This window comes from Corapipo altera, unplaced genomic scaffold (assembly GCF_003945725.1).
Source record: "Corapipo altera isolate COAL_440 unplaced genomic scaffold, ASM394572v1 45, whole genome shotgun sequence".
NCBI lineage: Eukaryota > Metazoa > Chordata > Aves > Passeriformes > Pipridae > Corapipo > Corapipo altera.
The window spans coordinates 13,459,808-13,475,574 of NW_020884877.1; the positions used below are offsets into that span (position 1 = coordinate 13,459,808).

The following is a 15,767-nucleotide window of genomic DNA, read 5'->3' on the forward strand; positions in this document are numbered from 1 at the left end:
TCACAGAGTTAGCAGACAGTTTTAAAGAGGCTCTGCTCCTTACCTTGTCAAATGGAGGGAGAGGTAAATGGGGAAAAATAAGGTGAAATGGTGAGCCAACTTCAAGGCTTTGTGTTCAGATATAGGTCAAATTATGACACGCCAGGTAAAAAATGAGAAGATTCAATGGCATAGTGAAATTTGCCCTTTTGAGGACCAAAACTAAAGAATGCGTCAATAGAAGGCAAAAAGACTGTAAGCCATTCTTCTCATGTGGTTGGGTGATTCATCAGTGCAGAGCCAACACAGCTCAGACACCTTTCCCTGATTGGGAAATTTTAATGAGCCACCAAGGATGAGAAAGCCATTGAAAATTCTCTCTGCAGTTCTGCAAATCAGTTCAAGCCACAATTGCCAGGGCTTGTTGTTTTACCCTCCATGTTGGAGTTAATTGGTGGTCCCCTGCTTTTTTTTTTTTTTAATTTGTAGAAAAAAAAATAAAATGTCTAAATCTATCACCTTTTAGCTCAGCAGGAATTGTGTACAGAAAGGTCATTAAAAGGCAGTGAATAGAAGTAACCACATAACTTGAACTATAAGAGTCAGAAAAGAAACCTCTAAAAACCAGGTTAGTTTTGCAATGCTCACTCCTTATGCATTCGGAGAGCACAAAGGTCAACTGAGCTTTTATTGCCTCTAAAGATGCAGCTAAAAAGGGAAGGAAACTGTAATGAAATGACTGCATCTGTCAGCTGGTGGAAACCAACATAATCCCACTACAAGATGCAGTTTAAATTAGATAACAAATACAAGGCTGGTAAAGATGTGTACTGAGAAGTCAATGTTTCATTCAGTGTACAGACAAGGCTGAACATTCAAATGCTGACCTGAAGCATATCCACCAGGATCCTCAGTAAAAGGCACTGCCATTCCCAAGGCCCTTAATTTTCTGCCTGCTTATGAAGAAGATGCACTGGCTGGTGCTGACGGGGCATGGTGCAGTGCCAGGGAGGGGACACCTGTGCCCTGAGGAATCTTCTTCACACTGGTGATGGTGCTGTGCACTCTGACCAGCCAAACACATCTGAAATAACCAGCACTCCTGAAATGGTTTCTGTGTCCCAGATCAGTTCATCCAGCACTTTTATACCCAGTGGTATTGCTGTATGTCATGCTGCACACCAACGCTGTGCCCACACCAGAGCTTTAATTTGAATCAGGAGAGCGCTTTTGTCCCACATGTCCGTCCTGTGCCATGCTTCAGCAGAGCCACCTCTGATGGCCTGGGTGGGCTTGCTTCCAGGTGCAACTACACTAGGAAATGTTCTACAATAACTAATGGGAACTCAGCCCAAGAGACCAGCACAGAGCCAGCCTGGTGACCAGTTCCCCTGTACAGAGCCCTTCCTGCTGTGCTGCACCACCTCCCAGATGAGCCTAATACCTTCCCTTGATGTACACGGGTCTAGCAACCTCCACATCGCCCAGGGAATGCATATCCTCAATGTATAACCCAGATTTGAGCTTACTGCCTCTTTTTCCTCATGGCTAAAACAGCAGAAATGTTTCTTAGCTAGGCAGCCGGCTATAGGGACTGATTAGGGTAAAGTTCCTCTGAGAAATTTATTTTTAAACTGATGTAGGCCAGCTTTTTAGCTATAAAGATGGTGGAAGGTATGATCCCAAGTGCTTCTGCTGACCCAGTTTTACAGGAACAGGCACCACTCTTTTACAAAAACGGGACAGCAAAAAAGAAGTTTAAACCCCTCGATCCTGGTTTACTCTCTATCTCCAGTTCATTTTGGAACAAATCTGGATGGCAGCAGTAGCTGGCTCAGAGCAGCCTCTAGGGGAGCTAGAAGATTGTATCCAGGGGGTTTTCAAAGAAGCAAGCTAGCCAAATTTTCTATACTGTATGTACCACACCAGTCTTTGTTAGTATTATGTTTAAAGAAAATTTCTTGGTCATGTTGGCCCCAGCATCCTGCTCAAAAGCTCAGATGATCTACTCCTTCTAGTCCACTTTTTAAAACTGGTTCCACTGCAACATCTTTAAAGAGAGGTACAAATTAATGTGCAAATCTCAGACAGATGTTTTCAGCCCAGACAAATTTAGATGACAAATTGCACATTCCCTGGAATGACATCACTAAGCACACAGGGTGCTGTAGCAGGGCAGCTGACAGGGAAGGCATGCCTGGCACACAACCATGGCTTCAGAGGGAATGGCTTCCTTAGAAAGGGGGCCCGACTGCACACAGAGCAGATAGGACCAATTAGGAGCTCACAGAGAAGGCAGGACCAAATAAAAAAGGTTGCCAGAAACCTGCAGAGGTTATGCCAGCACTACACAGGTCCATTGAACTAACTCTGTCCTCTCATAAAAATTCAGCTTCTGTCCCATAGATTCTGGTACACTGTCTCATTTGTAAATTTTGCTGTCATGGCTAAAACATCTACTCATCCTCAGACTTAGGGAGATGTTAGTACAACACGAATTTCTGTCCAGTGCTCAGAGGCCTATTCACTCCTTCACTTGTTCCTTCCTGGGGACGGTTGCTCACCTCTCTGCACTATGGCTCACAGCCCATATTGGAAATGGAAGGGAGATATGAGCTCTTTCATGGACATTTAGTTCTTTGAAGAGTTAGTTGCACATGGGAGACAAAAATGCAAACCTACAAAAAAGCAGCTGAACAGCACTATAAGCAAGATGCATTCAAGTACACTGAGACAGTCTAAGTAATTCACATAGTGATAAAGAAGATTTTTATAAGGAAAAAAAGTACTTAGGATAAAAGAAACAAACTAAAAAAGGAAATCTCCAGACAAAAAGCTTTTTCAAATTGATGAAATGATTTCAGTACGAGTACAAGTTCCTACTAAGTTCAAACCTAAATGCTTTCTCTGCAAGCACCACCAAGTACAGAAATCAAGAGACTTCTGCAAACAATATGCCCTGAAAGCAAAGCAGTCAGATAACACAAGATGAAAGTCAGCCTCCCACAAGTTTAGGGTGGACACACAATGCAGATTTATCAAATACAAAAGGAAACAAATCCTGCTGTCACAACCCCTGACTCTATCTCAGAAATGCTTTGCACACCATTTCCACATAGATGATTAATTCTAAACCCCTTGAACTCAGAGTCCATCACAAGCTGGATAAAGAAAACAAAAAGCATGGGACAAACCTCACTCTCAAGAAAAAACAACGTGGTGGAAATCTTTTGCTGGAACATCTGGAGTCATCAATGCTCCTGTTACACAGGGTGTAATGAGAGATCCTTGAACCAGCTCGGCTTGGAGCTGAGGTTTGATTAGGATGCGGCATGCTGGCAATTGCCTTTTACCAGCTGATGCACAGTAGTTTTGCTATCGGCAATGAGCTGCAACTACCCCTCCCTCCTTCCCAAGTACCATGAGGGCACAGTCACCACCAGGACCAGTCCTGTCCTGCCCAGCCAGCAGCCATGCATACCATGTATTTTCCAAACTCTTCCTGGATGCATAGAACGGTATCTCCTTTCTGCTGAGACAAAAGTAGTATTTTGTGCACCAATATCAGGCATAGGGCACTGCTCAACTGTCACTGGGGTTTTCTTTTCATAAATGGACCGTTATTTCACACCCATTGGGATAAAAGGAACAAAATGAAATCCTGAATTACAAAAATTACAGTTAAAAAAATTTTTCAGTAAAAAACAAAAGCTTTCGTTTAAAGCTTTCTGTGCCACTCTTCTTTTCCTTGCCTGCTCTGGGGTGCAGTTCCCCATCACCAATGCAGCCCCATTTGCCACCTTGACATTCGGTTGGCACTTTCCACAACCAGAGGATTCTCATGCCAATTTATCCATTTGTGTCCAGAAGATACTGGACCCTCTTAGTAGTGACTGTTAACCAAACCAATTGATCCAGCTTACCTTTGGACCATTTCCTGGCTTCAAGTGATAACCAAACACAAGTTCAAGATTCACTACTTTCTCTATGTTTTCTTCAGCTCCACCTGCAGAATCCTGCCAAAACAAAGGGTAAAGTGAGACTCCACATCTACCACAACCCACTGGGAGACAAGGGCACAGCCTTTGGTGGCATAAAGGATTTGCCTTTCAGATGCTACCAGACTGGCAGGCAACAGGAAGGAGACATATTCCAAGAGGGGCCATGGCTCCTGCATGGCTTTACAGCATGCAGTGGGTGGCATCTGGGAGATGCTGCACAATTTCTGCTCCTGGCCAAGCTGCTCTGGCACAGCATGGTGTCCCTGTGAGTATTGTGGCAGCCTCTGCCATTGGAATTGCAGCTGGCATGGCAGCAAAGCCCTGACTTTCATTTTCCCCTTCAGGGAACAGAATTTTGCTATATGCAAATTTACTGTAAGTGGATTTCACTCTATAGCTGTGCAATAAATTATGACTAAAAAGCTACTTCAGGCTTTAGGCTCTAGAACTGCTTGATTAGTTCACTGAACTAAATCAGGCAAATATTAGTTTTAGCAACCCCAAGGTTCTCAAACACTCTCTCCCTTTTGCATGGCTCTTGTTACCGATACCAGAAAACCAAGAGGTTAACATAAAGGTGACTAGACATTATAAACCATCCTTCTTTTCTATAACATTAACAAACTGAGGGATGATGCGCTCAGTCTGGGCCAGGGGTCTGCTGTTCTTCAGTGATGAGCAGTCAATGCCACCAGTTTGGAGGAATGGCTCTTAAAAGTAATTTCTGATTAATGATAGCAAAGGAATTGCAACCAGTAGCCTTTTAATTTAATTCCATTGGTTCCATGATAAAATCTTAGAGCCTCATTGAAAACAACTTTTATTATCTTATTACTTGTTCTGACCCATCACTGCTGTTGACCCTTTGCATTTATTACAACTCTCTGTAGGAACTGCTACTTTGCCCTCCCCTGAATACGAGAAAGTTGAGACATGAGAACAATAAAATATTCATACCAACACGAGAAGCACTTCTTATATAAACTATGCAACTTGCCTTAATTAACGGTGGAAAATGAAACAGATTCAGGTAGTCATGGGTTAACTTCTCAATAGCAGTCTAGGAAAAAAAAAATCAAAAAAACCAGATGGGAGTTATTTAGTACCTCATACTGCAAATACCAACATGAAAACCAGTGAAACTCCATGTGCGCTGTGTTTTCCACTGTGGATACATCAGGGCATGTGAGAAGAGTTTAAAATAGAGCCCTGTTCTGGAAACTGTCGTGGTAGATTGGCCCCATTTTGCATTCAGAATCAGATCTGCTTAATCAGAGAAAGAGATGTTCGGGGGGTTGTTTTCGTTGTTTTTATTTATGCTCAATCAACCCAGGAAGCTGAAATCATTCATTTTGGGCATTATTGACTTTATTAAGTTTCAATAATTTTCCCTGTAGGAAACATAAATTAAATATATCAGTAATGGTGTGTGGGCATGGAAAAAATGGCTGATGAGCAAAAGGGGAATAAATCTGTGCGACTTATGAAGCTGAATTTGCAGGACTAGCAATTAGGATCCAAGTATCTCTTTACTAGCAAATTGTGATCTAAAATGACTGAGACCCAAGAGAATTGTAGACGCTGCTCTTAGAGAAACCCTTTTCCAAAGCTGCCAGAAAACTGAACTCTCTCCTGTGGCTACAGTATTAATATCATTACTGCTGTCTGACCACATTTTCCAGACCATGATTTTCTTAATTCATTACAAACATTAGATATTTAAAACACTGTGAAACAGAGCTTTAAGAAGCTCTGAAAGAGCTTCTGAAAGAAACCTGGCTGTCAATCAGCTTTAAACAACAGCTCTGTCCAACAGAGTTTTGTTAGTCCAAATATGCTTTACACTATAAACGAGATATGAAAGTTAAGAAGTTCAGGATTTCAATTCAAATAGCTGGTTTTGTATCTGCTTCTCCCTCAGCTAAAGAGAACTATCTCTGAATAGACCCACGTTTTCTGCTGGGCCTTCCTAGGTGAATCTGTAGCAGAACTGCCAGTCTAGCTCACAAGAAAATCAAGAACAACAGAGGAGTATAAAGACCACAGCACATTTTCATGCCTCATATGATTCTCAGGTTGCTTTGGGTTCTACATTCATATGAACCTGTAACTGTTTATTTTAGATACCAAATATGTTCTCTATGTAGCTTTGTCACTTTTTTTGTTAATACTACTGAAAACTCATAGTCTACTTCTTAATATTCACACTATAACCTACTGCAACACTCAATATATGCTGATGATACCTTTAAATGGATGATGTGTCCTCTGGAAACAATTCCCATGTCCTTTAAATCCTCTTCTTCTAGAAGAAGCAATTGTTTCCCAGTGATATGATGTTCCTTAAACAAGCTAGCATAGACACTCATTTCACCAGAAGCATCGCCTTAAGATAGAAGAGGTTATTCAGAAATCCATAGGGCACTTCATTGGAGGGGGAAAAAAATGAACAAATGTATATATGTTCATATATGTGAATATGAAAGTACATATGAATAGCTTTTACCTTTTCTAGTAAGTTGTTGCATCCAGAAAAACTGCAAAGAAAGAGGAATCAATCTTGAAGTTCACATTACCAAAATTTTGTACTACAGTTATTTGGAGTCCACAAGTACATCCTTTTTTAAAACAAAATTTAAAAATATTTCTCACTTTGGGTTAAAGGACTCAAGATTCACCAGTGCAAGTGATGACTTCTATTCAGCTTTTCAAAACTGCCTTCCATTTTGCAGCCATCTTCCTCAGTTTATTGTCATGAAGAATAGAAATGAGCAAAGCAACAGCTGAGTGATGTCATGTGCTAAAAGGGCTGAAGTGAAGGAGCCAGGGCTATTACAGCTTTTGCACTGGTTTTCCAGGCATTCCTTCAGTAAACATCAGCTAAACAATCCCATGACGCACAACACACAAAGAGAGTGCTAGATAGGACATTAAAATCATTATGACACATCACTATGCCAGAGATAAATCAATAATGTGTCTTGTTTAGCCTTTTAATCAAATAAAAAGGTAAAAAAGACTCAATGCCATTATTTTATATGAAAGAGAAATTCCACATGCCTTAAAACCCCCTTCACTTTTTTTCAGTTAATTTCAGTCCAGGTGGCACATAGTGGGATAAAACCTTCGAAACTGTTCTGTCCTGTCCAGGGTCAGGTCTTCGGGCACTTCCACATCCCTTAAATGGTGACTCAGGAATGCCCTCCTGGCTGCTGACAGCTCCCAGCTCCCATTATTTTCTGGACGTTGGAGAATGTGGCTGTTTTATGACAGTAACTCAAGTCCTTAATTTACTTACAGTCATTTTAAACCCTTTCTAGGACACAAGTTTTACCAAACAAACAACAGTAAAATCTCACCTGGATGTTCCGATCCGGCCTTCCCTCCCTCCATATCCACTGTAATATGGTAAGAGAGCTCCAGCAGCACGATGCTGGCCACATTAACACAAAATACTCACCACATCATCTTCAGTCCATGCACAAATATCAAAGGAGGGCAGCAACTGTGTGAGAGATATGAATTGAAAAGAAAACCATCTGACCAATTTTATCCCCTCCACCCAAATTTTACTCTGGTGGCTGATTTTTTCACTGCAAAGTACAGGACTTAGGCTGCAACTCATATTGACATACTAAACCACTAGATTCACACTGATCGTGGGCTGGCTCCAACAGCATGTTGTCGGTGTTAAATCGATCCCATCACTCTATGCAGATAAAATTACCAGCAGATCCCCAACAGAAACGACTTAGGAAGCAAAAGTAAACTGTCCGATGGCAAGGGACTCTCTAGCTGCCTCTCCTCTTGGCTCTGACACTTGGGAAGGCTTTTGCTTTTTTGATTTCTGCAATGAAAATAATGCTGTGATTATGACTCCCTCCCAGATGATGGATATTTTCTACAGAAGGAAGGAAAACTGTCACCAAGGAAGGCCTAGCCCAAACTACCAAAACTGGACAGCAATGAAAGCAGAATTTGGAGTCTGGCCTCTACAGCTAGTCTTCCTGCCCATGTATAGACAAGTGTCTCTTGGTTTCTGCCAACACTTTGTAACTGCTCCCCTAAGGCCGAGGGAGTGCAGCAATTCCCAGACTCCTCCAACACTGGATGCAAAATGGTGTCAGCTCTTGAAGCACTAGTAAACCACGGAGGATACACAGGGGAACAGCTGCATTAAATGGAATTCTGGGATGATTTGAAAACTGGCAGAGGAGAAGATGTCACTGTAATAGTGACTGCCATTTTACTCATCCAAGCACATAGTATCCCAAGCTTCAGCTTCTTGGCATTTTTATCCAGCTTAAAGGGTTAACATTAATTGTTGTATATCTGTATTTTTCAGTGTCTTCTAAAAGCTCAAAACCATGATGTAGTTGCAATCTCTTTGATGTAGATACCAGTGATTTATGAGAGACTCATCTCTGTTACCACCAGCCCCCACGGCTTTGTTCCCTCCTCCAGAGAGCTCTGCCACCCCTGGGTTCCCCGGCCTCCACCCACAAGCCAAGCACGGCCCCTCAGCAGGCACTCACCCCTGCCCACCTCCAGCTGAATACTGAGCCCCAGGACAGAGTTGCTCCTTAGGTGCCTTCCTGGCACTTCCTTAGCACTTCCCTGGCTCTCCAGGCACGACACCAGGGTCTAGTGTAATCTGCTCACAACTTTCAGCCATCACTGTAAAATACCCTTCACAGCATCCACGTGAGACCCCCACTGAAGGACTTGTGATTGCTCTTGACTTCTGCCTCCATATCTATCGACGTTTTGCTGCCCACCCCACTTTGAGGACTTTTCAGATCATCTTCCTCTTCCTCCACCAATGCCTCACTCAAATCTTGCTGGGCACAAACAATTTATGAGACCAGCTGAAGTCAACTCTGCACAGAGGATCTAGCGAATCCTCAAACCCACCCCTTTGCCCACTGTTTCCCCAAAGGGGACAGAGCCAAAGGCATCAGGGTGAACTGGCAGATGGCAAGATGTACCTGCCAGACAAAAATGAGACCTTCCTGACTACTATACCACACTTGCAACCAACCTTCTCAACCTACCTGCTGTCAGGCATTCCTTATGCTGACAGCAACTTGCAGCCTGGTCAGGATGCTGAGGGGCAAAAGTAATGCTGGGGGAAACACCTAAGCACAAGGACGGGCAAGTGGCAATCATGAACACCCTCAGTGGGTTGTGCCTTTTGTAGGTACTTATAGTCAAACCAGCTGGTGCTGCAGGAGGAGCCTGGTATGATAACTTGTACAACCAAATTATTTAATGCAGAAGTCCAATATTACATTTTTAGTTGTACAGTGGATTTTTTCAGCTTTCCCCATGTTTAAATATAATCAGTGGCAGAATATGTTCTGTATTATTTCAAATTTTTTTTTAAAATAGAATAAAGGGGAAATGTCACACAGTGAGCAATACAAAAACGTGACTTAAACAAGTAGACAATAAGGAATGTTTTGAAACACCAGCATTTTACACAGTGACACAGATGCATAAAATTTACTGTCAAAATGTTTATTGCAAAATAGAAGATTGGAACAAAGAGCAGCAAAGGAAAAGTTCACATCAAAAGAAAGTTTATGACACCAATTGAGGAAATTTAATACATTCTTTTTGTTTGTTTGCTTTGGTTTTACACTGGAAAATCAAATCCACAGTGTGAATAAAACAAGAGATGGTATGTCAAGTGCAATAAAGAGAATAACTGACACTGCAAGGTTTTACCACACAAAAGTGTAACATTCCATGTTCCACACAAATGATATATTCAGTTTACAGCACAAGAGTCTTGGCATAGGCGCTGCGCTCAGCTTTGCTTTTTCAGAAGGGAAAATGAAATTTTCTAACACTGTGAAAATATTTTCTATTCAAATTCCATCAGTTCAAACTTGAAGTGTAAGTAGCATTGACTCCTACTATTCAGTACAAAACTTCTTCAGTAGTGCAAAAGCAAGAAATGCAGTGGACTATATCTGACTTTAAAAGGCATATGAATATTTAGCACACAATATAAAATGTTTAAAGAAAGTTGTTTGTTCTACAGTTTTAAAATTAAATCTTCACACATCAGAAATCTCTGTGCAGATTTTACAGTGTACACTAAGTCGAAGTCTGGAGGAAAGGGGAAAGGTCCCTCCTCCAGATTCCTACCAGTGCATTTTAAGGGCTGTGAAAATTACTATATGAACTTACTTTTTCTACCTGAACGTTCTACCTAGGACTGTAGTTAAAACCTTTGTCAAGTTAGAGGTCTTCTTAAAAACCTGTAAAAGCTGCCTGATTACAGAAAAGAACTACAGCACTAAAGACAGAGAGAAACACTGCTGCATACTTAACAGCTATATGGACACCATGGATTTATTGCTACTGCTGAGAGCAACACCAATCATTATCGTATCAGATATTTAAATCAGAATAGACACTCTAAAACCCAGAAGGAAAGGGAATCAACATCTAAGAAAACCTCTGGAACAATAAACAAATGACAAGTCAAGAACACGACTGTATGACAAGAGGCTGCGCCATATGTCACCTCCAGGAAGCCCTTCCCATCCAGAGGGGACAAGCTCCATGTCAGGCAGCACACACTTGGCTGGGGATGCAGTACACCTAAACACTGTATCTTAAGACACTTGCTACTCCGAGCAATTAATGGTGTCATCATCACAAAAATTACTAGATCAAAAGTTTTCCTCCATTAAGTCCCCTTTCCATTTCTTTCTCCACTGCTGAAGGAAAACAAAAGGAGTTGGGAGTTGGGCATCCTGTCTTGGTCCCAGTTGACCCCACATCTTTAAGTAAAAGTCAATTCTTCCCATTCTTCTCTTAGGCCATTTACCCACCTAACTCAATGCTGGCATTACAGCAGCCGGGTAAAAACAAGAAGAATCATATAACCTGGTGATGATACAGGTAGAAGGTGGACTGGAATACAGTGCAGATGAAAATCAGTGTGGAAGATGAAATATTCTGAGCTCCTCCAACACCATACCTGCCCACCAGAGCCACTTTCAAAGCCTTTATCTAGTGAAAAGCATTTCAGAGACAGAAACAACACAGCTTGATTCTCACATATGACTTTTGGTTTGTAAACTGAAGACATCTGGCATGAAAGTCATCACAGGAAAGTAAAAATGCAATCAATACCACTACTTTTTTTAGTGAGCACGGCCAATATCCTAAGTATAACCCTATGTTAGGGGAACTGCATCAGAAGAGTTTGTCATCTTATGTTATCATCTTATCTACAATTCAGAGACTACCTTTGCTATCTTGAAAGCATGGGGAAGTTTTATAAGGGTTTATTTTTTCCCTTAATATAGCTTAATTTGGTTTGACAAATACCATGGGGAAAGAAAGGCAAAGAGGGAAAAATCCGTCTTTGTTTTATTAGAAAATACTGAAACTAAGCACAGAGTAGAAATTTCTACAAGCACACTACCAAATTCTGATGATATTTTGTTGACATAAATTACACACCTGGGTAAGCACAAAACTCTGAAGAGAGACCTTGTGGTTTTGCAACTATGAAACCCTGTGTCATACTACTTAAGAACTATTTTTATTTCTGTAAAGATTAAAGAGCAGATTTACAAATTCAGTTAAAAGCCATACAATAGAAACGTGCATGAAGTGCTCTGACACTGTCAAACACCAAAAAAGTGCAAAATCTGCCAGGGACAGATTTTTTGTGCTTTTTTGAATCCTAAATTGTACTGAACCAAGTTTCATTTTCAGTTGTACAACCCTACACTGCTTATGTGGTACAGTAATTTATGCACAATGACACATCTTAAGATCTAAAGTGCACATATTACACTACACAAATCCATCAAATTTTGCTGAGTGCAAAGTGGCAGTTATAAAAATAGTAACATGCTGTGGGTGTTAGCAGACGTAGACTTACAAAAATAGTACAAATCTGCACTGCAAACAGCCTTTTTGCTCTTCTTTCCATTTCATACTTTGCCCTTTCATGTTCCTTTTTCTCCCTAAAATCAGGTTGCTTTGATGGACCTAAGAAGTCATCCCTACCTGTGCTGAAGGAGTAAGTTTCTCCCTGGGATACTCCACAAATTTATTGCATCATTTAAAGTACAATTTTGTTATGAAAAAACATTCTGGATACAAGAGGGCTAACTGCAAGTCAACGGATTTGTAACTGTTTGGAAGAACACTAAATTACATCCTACAGAAGTTAAGCATCGTGGAGGGTCTAATTCTGTGCAAACTGAGTTTGAAGTTTGAAGCACAGCACTTGCTGCCTTGCAGGTTACCGGACCAGTGTTGATGCTTAAGGATAAAACAATTCTCTCTGATGACCCAAAGAGATGCCCACTCTAGAAAAACTCCTTCAAAGAACTTTCTTCTCTGTCGAGTGAGCATGTAATGATTTGAGGCCTGCTGTTATCTAATGCATCCATTTTTCTCTAAGTTATCTACAAAACACTCACCATAATACGTAGGTTAGAGCTGTGTAACAGGCAAGCCTATAATTAAAGAGGCCACTCAAAACCAGAAGTTTTCATAAAAGAAACCCCTCCAGTAATTGAGAATAGAATTTTGATGGCCTATTCCCACTACTACTGAACTGCACAGTAACATTTTTCTTTTGAAATGCTGCCCTTCTTCCTTGGGCAAATATTTTACATCTTCCTTTCTAACCTGCATCTGTGTTCGCACTGGCTTCCCTCCCTCCTTCTGCATCACCACTAAAGGGGTCATCAGGAGAAACATCCTCACTGCTCTCAACCTAAGTGCCTGGCAGGCAATTATTGCAGCAGATTGTTACACACACAGTTTTACAGTAAGCCATAACAGCAGTGGCAATACTTTAAAAGTGATTTAGCTGCAAAAAACAGGTATGCAGAGACTAGTAAATATTCCTCACATTACTGCCATCACAGAGAATTTCACATAAGCCACAGTAGTAAGGCCCAACCTGAAATGTCATAGTGGCTTCTCTTTGTCCTTACCTAAGGGTACCCTTAGTCCTTACCTAACGGTAGGAGATGCAACAGAATCAAAATTTACGAACACTGATTTTTGCTCTCAGGTATAAGAATAAGTCCATCAAAGTTAATGAGGCTTCCTGGATTTACATCAACATAACTGAAAATTACCTTCTAGATCACAATATCTGATAATAGATGCAGAGGTCTGATTGCAGTTTGCTTTGCTAGAGTGAATTATATACACATGCACATACACGTGAGGGGAAAAAGAACATTTATACAAATCATCTACTAATAGGGATTATCTGGATTCTGCTGCTATTCAGTTTTTAAACTGTGTATTTAGCTAACCCCTCTCTTCTCCCCAAGCTTCTCTCTTCCTGGAAACCTATTAGTGACTTCCCACAATACTGCCTTGAAAAAGGCTTTAAATTAGAAACACAGCAAACCCCTTCACTGCAACAGTAAGAAAGAATGGATTGTAGAGAATAGCAAATCTGGAAGTACAAGTATATGCATATAATTGACAACTGAGGGGGTAAGGGAAATGACAAAAAACACAAAAGAAAAATTTGAAGTACATAAATGGCATTAAACGCATTGAAGTTTCTCCCAGTGTTTTCAGATCTTAAGTTTATCAAGCCATAGTTTCTGTAATCAGGCATCAAGAATTATAGATATAATCATGGTTCTCAAAATAATAATAATAATCTCCATTAGTTTGGAAAGTTTAGTTCCAAATTTCATCAAAGCAGAAATAAGTCAGCACAATCTAAACAAAAACATGTCTTTCTACACAGAAACACGCTCAGCCTAGAAAATATCTCACTTTTTTGGTTGTTTTTTTGTTGTTCTTTTACAGGATTTAAACAGACCAAACTGACAGGATTCTTGTTCTAAAACTTTATTGGTTTGCTTTGCTAAAACAATTTCAGGGTTAATTCTATAACTTATTTCATTCACCGCTATCATCTGTGTCGTCAAAATCATCATCATCATCATCGTCATCTGACCAGTCGAATTCACTGAAACCCAAAGCCATGTTGATTTTCTTCCCTTTTCTCATAGAGGTGGTTTTAGAAGAATTCTTTTTGGCTTGCATGTTTATCTGCATTCCAGAATGCAGGACAGATCCTGCTTGGTTCAGAGAGAAGATATCCCCAAAGCCCGTCATCATCAAGGCCTTCAGACTTTGGTTCATGCCAGCTACCTCCCCGTTACTTGTTGCTGTGATCTGACAAGACATCTCTGCACTGTTTGACTCCTCTGTTTTAGATTCAAAGTAAGACTCCTGAGACATTCTTGCAGCAAGAGGTAAGAAAAACTATTTAAAGGAGGAAAGGACAGAGCAAAAGTGAAAGTTAGAACCAATTCAAAAATCAAGGAAAAAGTCACCACCGTATTAGTTGGCAATCAACAGAAAGCATATGATTAGTGAATCTAAACATGGAAATCAAGTAAGGATTCATTAAAATAGCATCCTTCTGGGGTCATTGTTCTTAAATCAAAGTGCAAAATCACTGAGTGGCATGGCAAGAACCACAGGTAGCAGAGCTCTCATGACAAAAGAAGGTTCAAACTCTTCAATCCTCCATTTTGTACAGTGCAAAACAGAACATGACAGTTCCCAGCCAGGTAGACTGGCTCCCAAGACAATGTGGATAAAACAGAAGTCTGAGTGAGTTGCTTAACTGAACCTTTCAGGATTGAAGAATAAATCAGGTTAAGATCAGAGAACCCAAACAAGCTCCCGCAGTCTGGTGCAGAAGTAGCAGCCCCCAAATATCAGAAATAAAGGCAGTAGCAGACTGGTTTGGAGTGTATGCTCAAAAGGAGAGAAAGGGGTCACCCTGCAATGGTCGCAATCAGAAATGAGCCTCTCACCAACGCAAATGACAGTGGAATCCAGACTGCACTAGCACCTTTTGCAAGCTGTCCCAGGGATGAGCAGGCAGGGGAAGAGGGGCTGCGTCTTCAGCTTAGTTTTTTTGGGTTTGTTTTTTTTTTTTCAGTGATATCAATAGCTATCTGCCACTTGTACATCACATTAGATCTCTACTGATATAACCTTCACCTACAGATAATGGCATTCTCCTGACCCAGTCTGTTTGTAATAACAAATGAGATGTGCTCTCTCCAGCTAAATAATGACTAATGCCTCTTCAGAGTGGCCAAGCTAGTAACCTCTGTGACAGGCTTGCCTGTGCTCCATAGGGAGTAAAGACTCAGGAGTTCATCCTAAATTAAAATAACTACTAAAACAACAGCAAAGGAGCGGTGTGTGAACACCTAACTGGCCTTTCTTTCCAAAGCTGTTTGCAAAAACTACCTGCCCAAAATTCATGGTTTTTTCACATTTTTTTAATCTAGTCAGAAAACTGACCAAAAAGTCAATGGCAGTTGGTCACAACTGGTTACAAGGGTGATTATGGTGATGCCCTGGTCTGTAATACAAGAGGTTTCATGGCCAGGCTGCTCAAGACTGCCCATTTCTTGGTAAAACCACTTACACTGTCTATCATTAAAAAAGACAATATCTGTCTTTTGTTCCTCTCGAGTTTTCCCAACTTACACAGACTTTCTATTTGCATTGTGGTTAACAAAAGTTAGTGATCAGAGTTTAAGAAACAAAAATAAAACTAAGAAGTTGGGGAAATAGGGTGCCCTAAATAGTCTTCATGCATCCTACAGTTAAGTGATGAAAGAACCAGCAGCTAAGCTTCTATACACCTGGCTGTACAAAAAAACCCCAATTACACCATCACCAGAGCACTAGTTGGATTAAGAACACCAAAAGCTCCTATGGTAAAAAGAAGTAATGTTTTAA

The 15,767-nt window shown here is 40.7% G+C and overlaps 1 protein-coding gene across 8 annotated transcripts in view; it reads right to left on the reverse strand.

Annotated features, from left to right (window-relative positions):
• MAP3K20 (mitogen-activated protein kinase kinase kinase 20) overlaps positions 1-15,767 on the reverse strand; it is a 97,854-nt gene that overhangs the window by 23,856 nt on the left and 58,231 nt on the right. For 7 of the 8 annotated variants that reach the window (XR_003526569.1, XR_003526570.1, XM_027636658.1 and 4 more), the window contains exons 12-16: positions 7,441-7,485; positions 6,487-6,517; positions 6,227-6,366; positions 4,978-5,040; positions 3,903-3,995 (exon numbers count right to left, since the gene is read on the reverse strand). Coding sequence is in view for 6 of the 8 variants with exons in the window: in XM_027636658.1 (XP_027492459.1) it covers positions 3,903-3,995; positions 4,978-5,040; positions 6,227-6,366; positions 6,487-6,517; positions 7,441-7,485 (372 nt within the window). In the remaining 2 variants the exon portion in view is untranslated. Of the gene's footprint in view, positions 1-3,902; positions 3,996-4,977; positions 5,041-6,226; positions 6,367-6,486; positions 6,518-7,440; positions 7,486-9,479; positions 14,265-15,767 lie in introns of those variants that run through there. The other variant, XM_027636661.1, reaches the window with a different exon arrangement.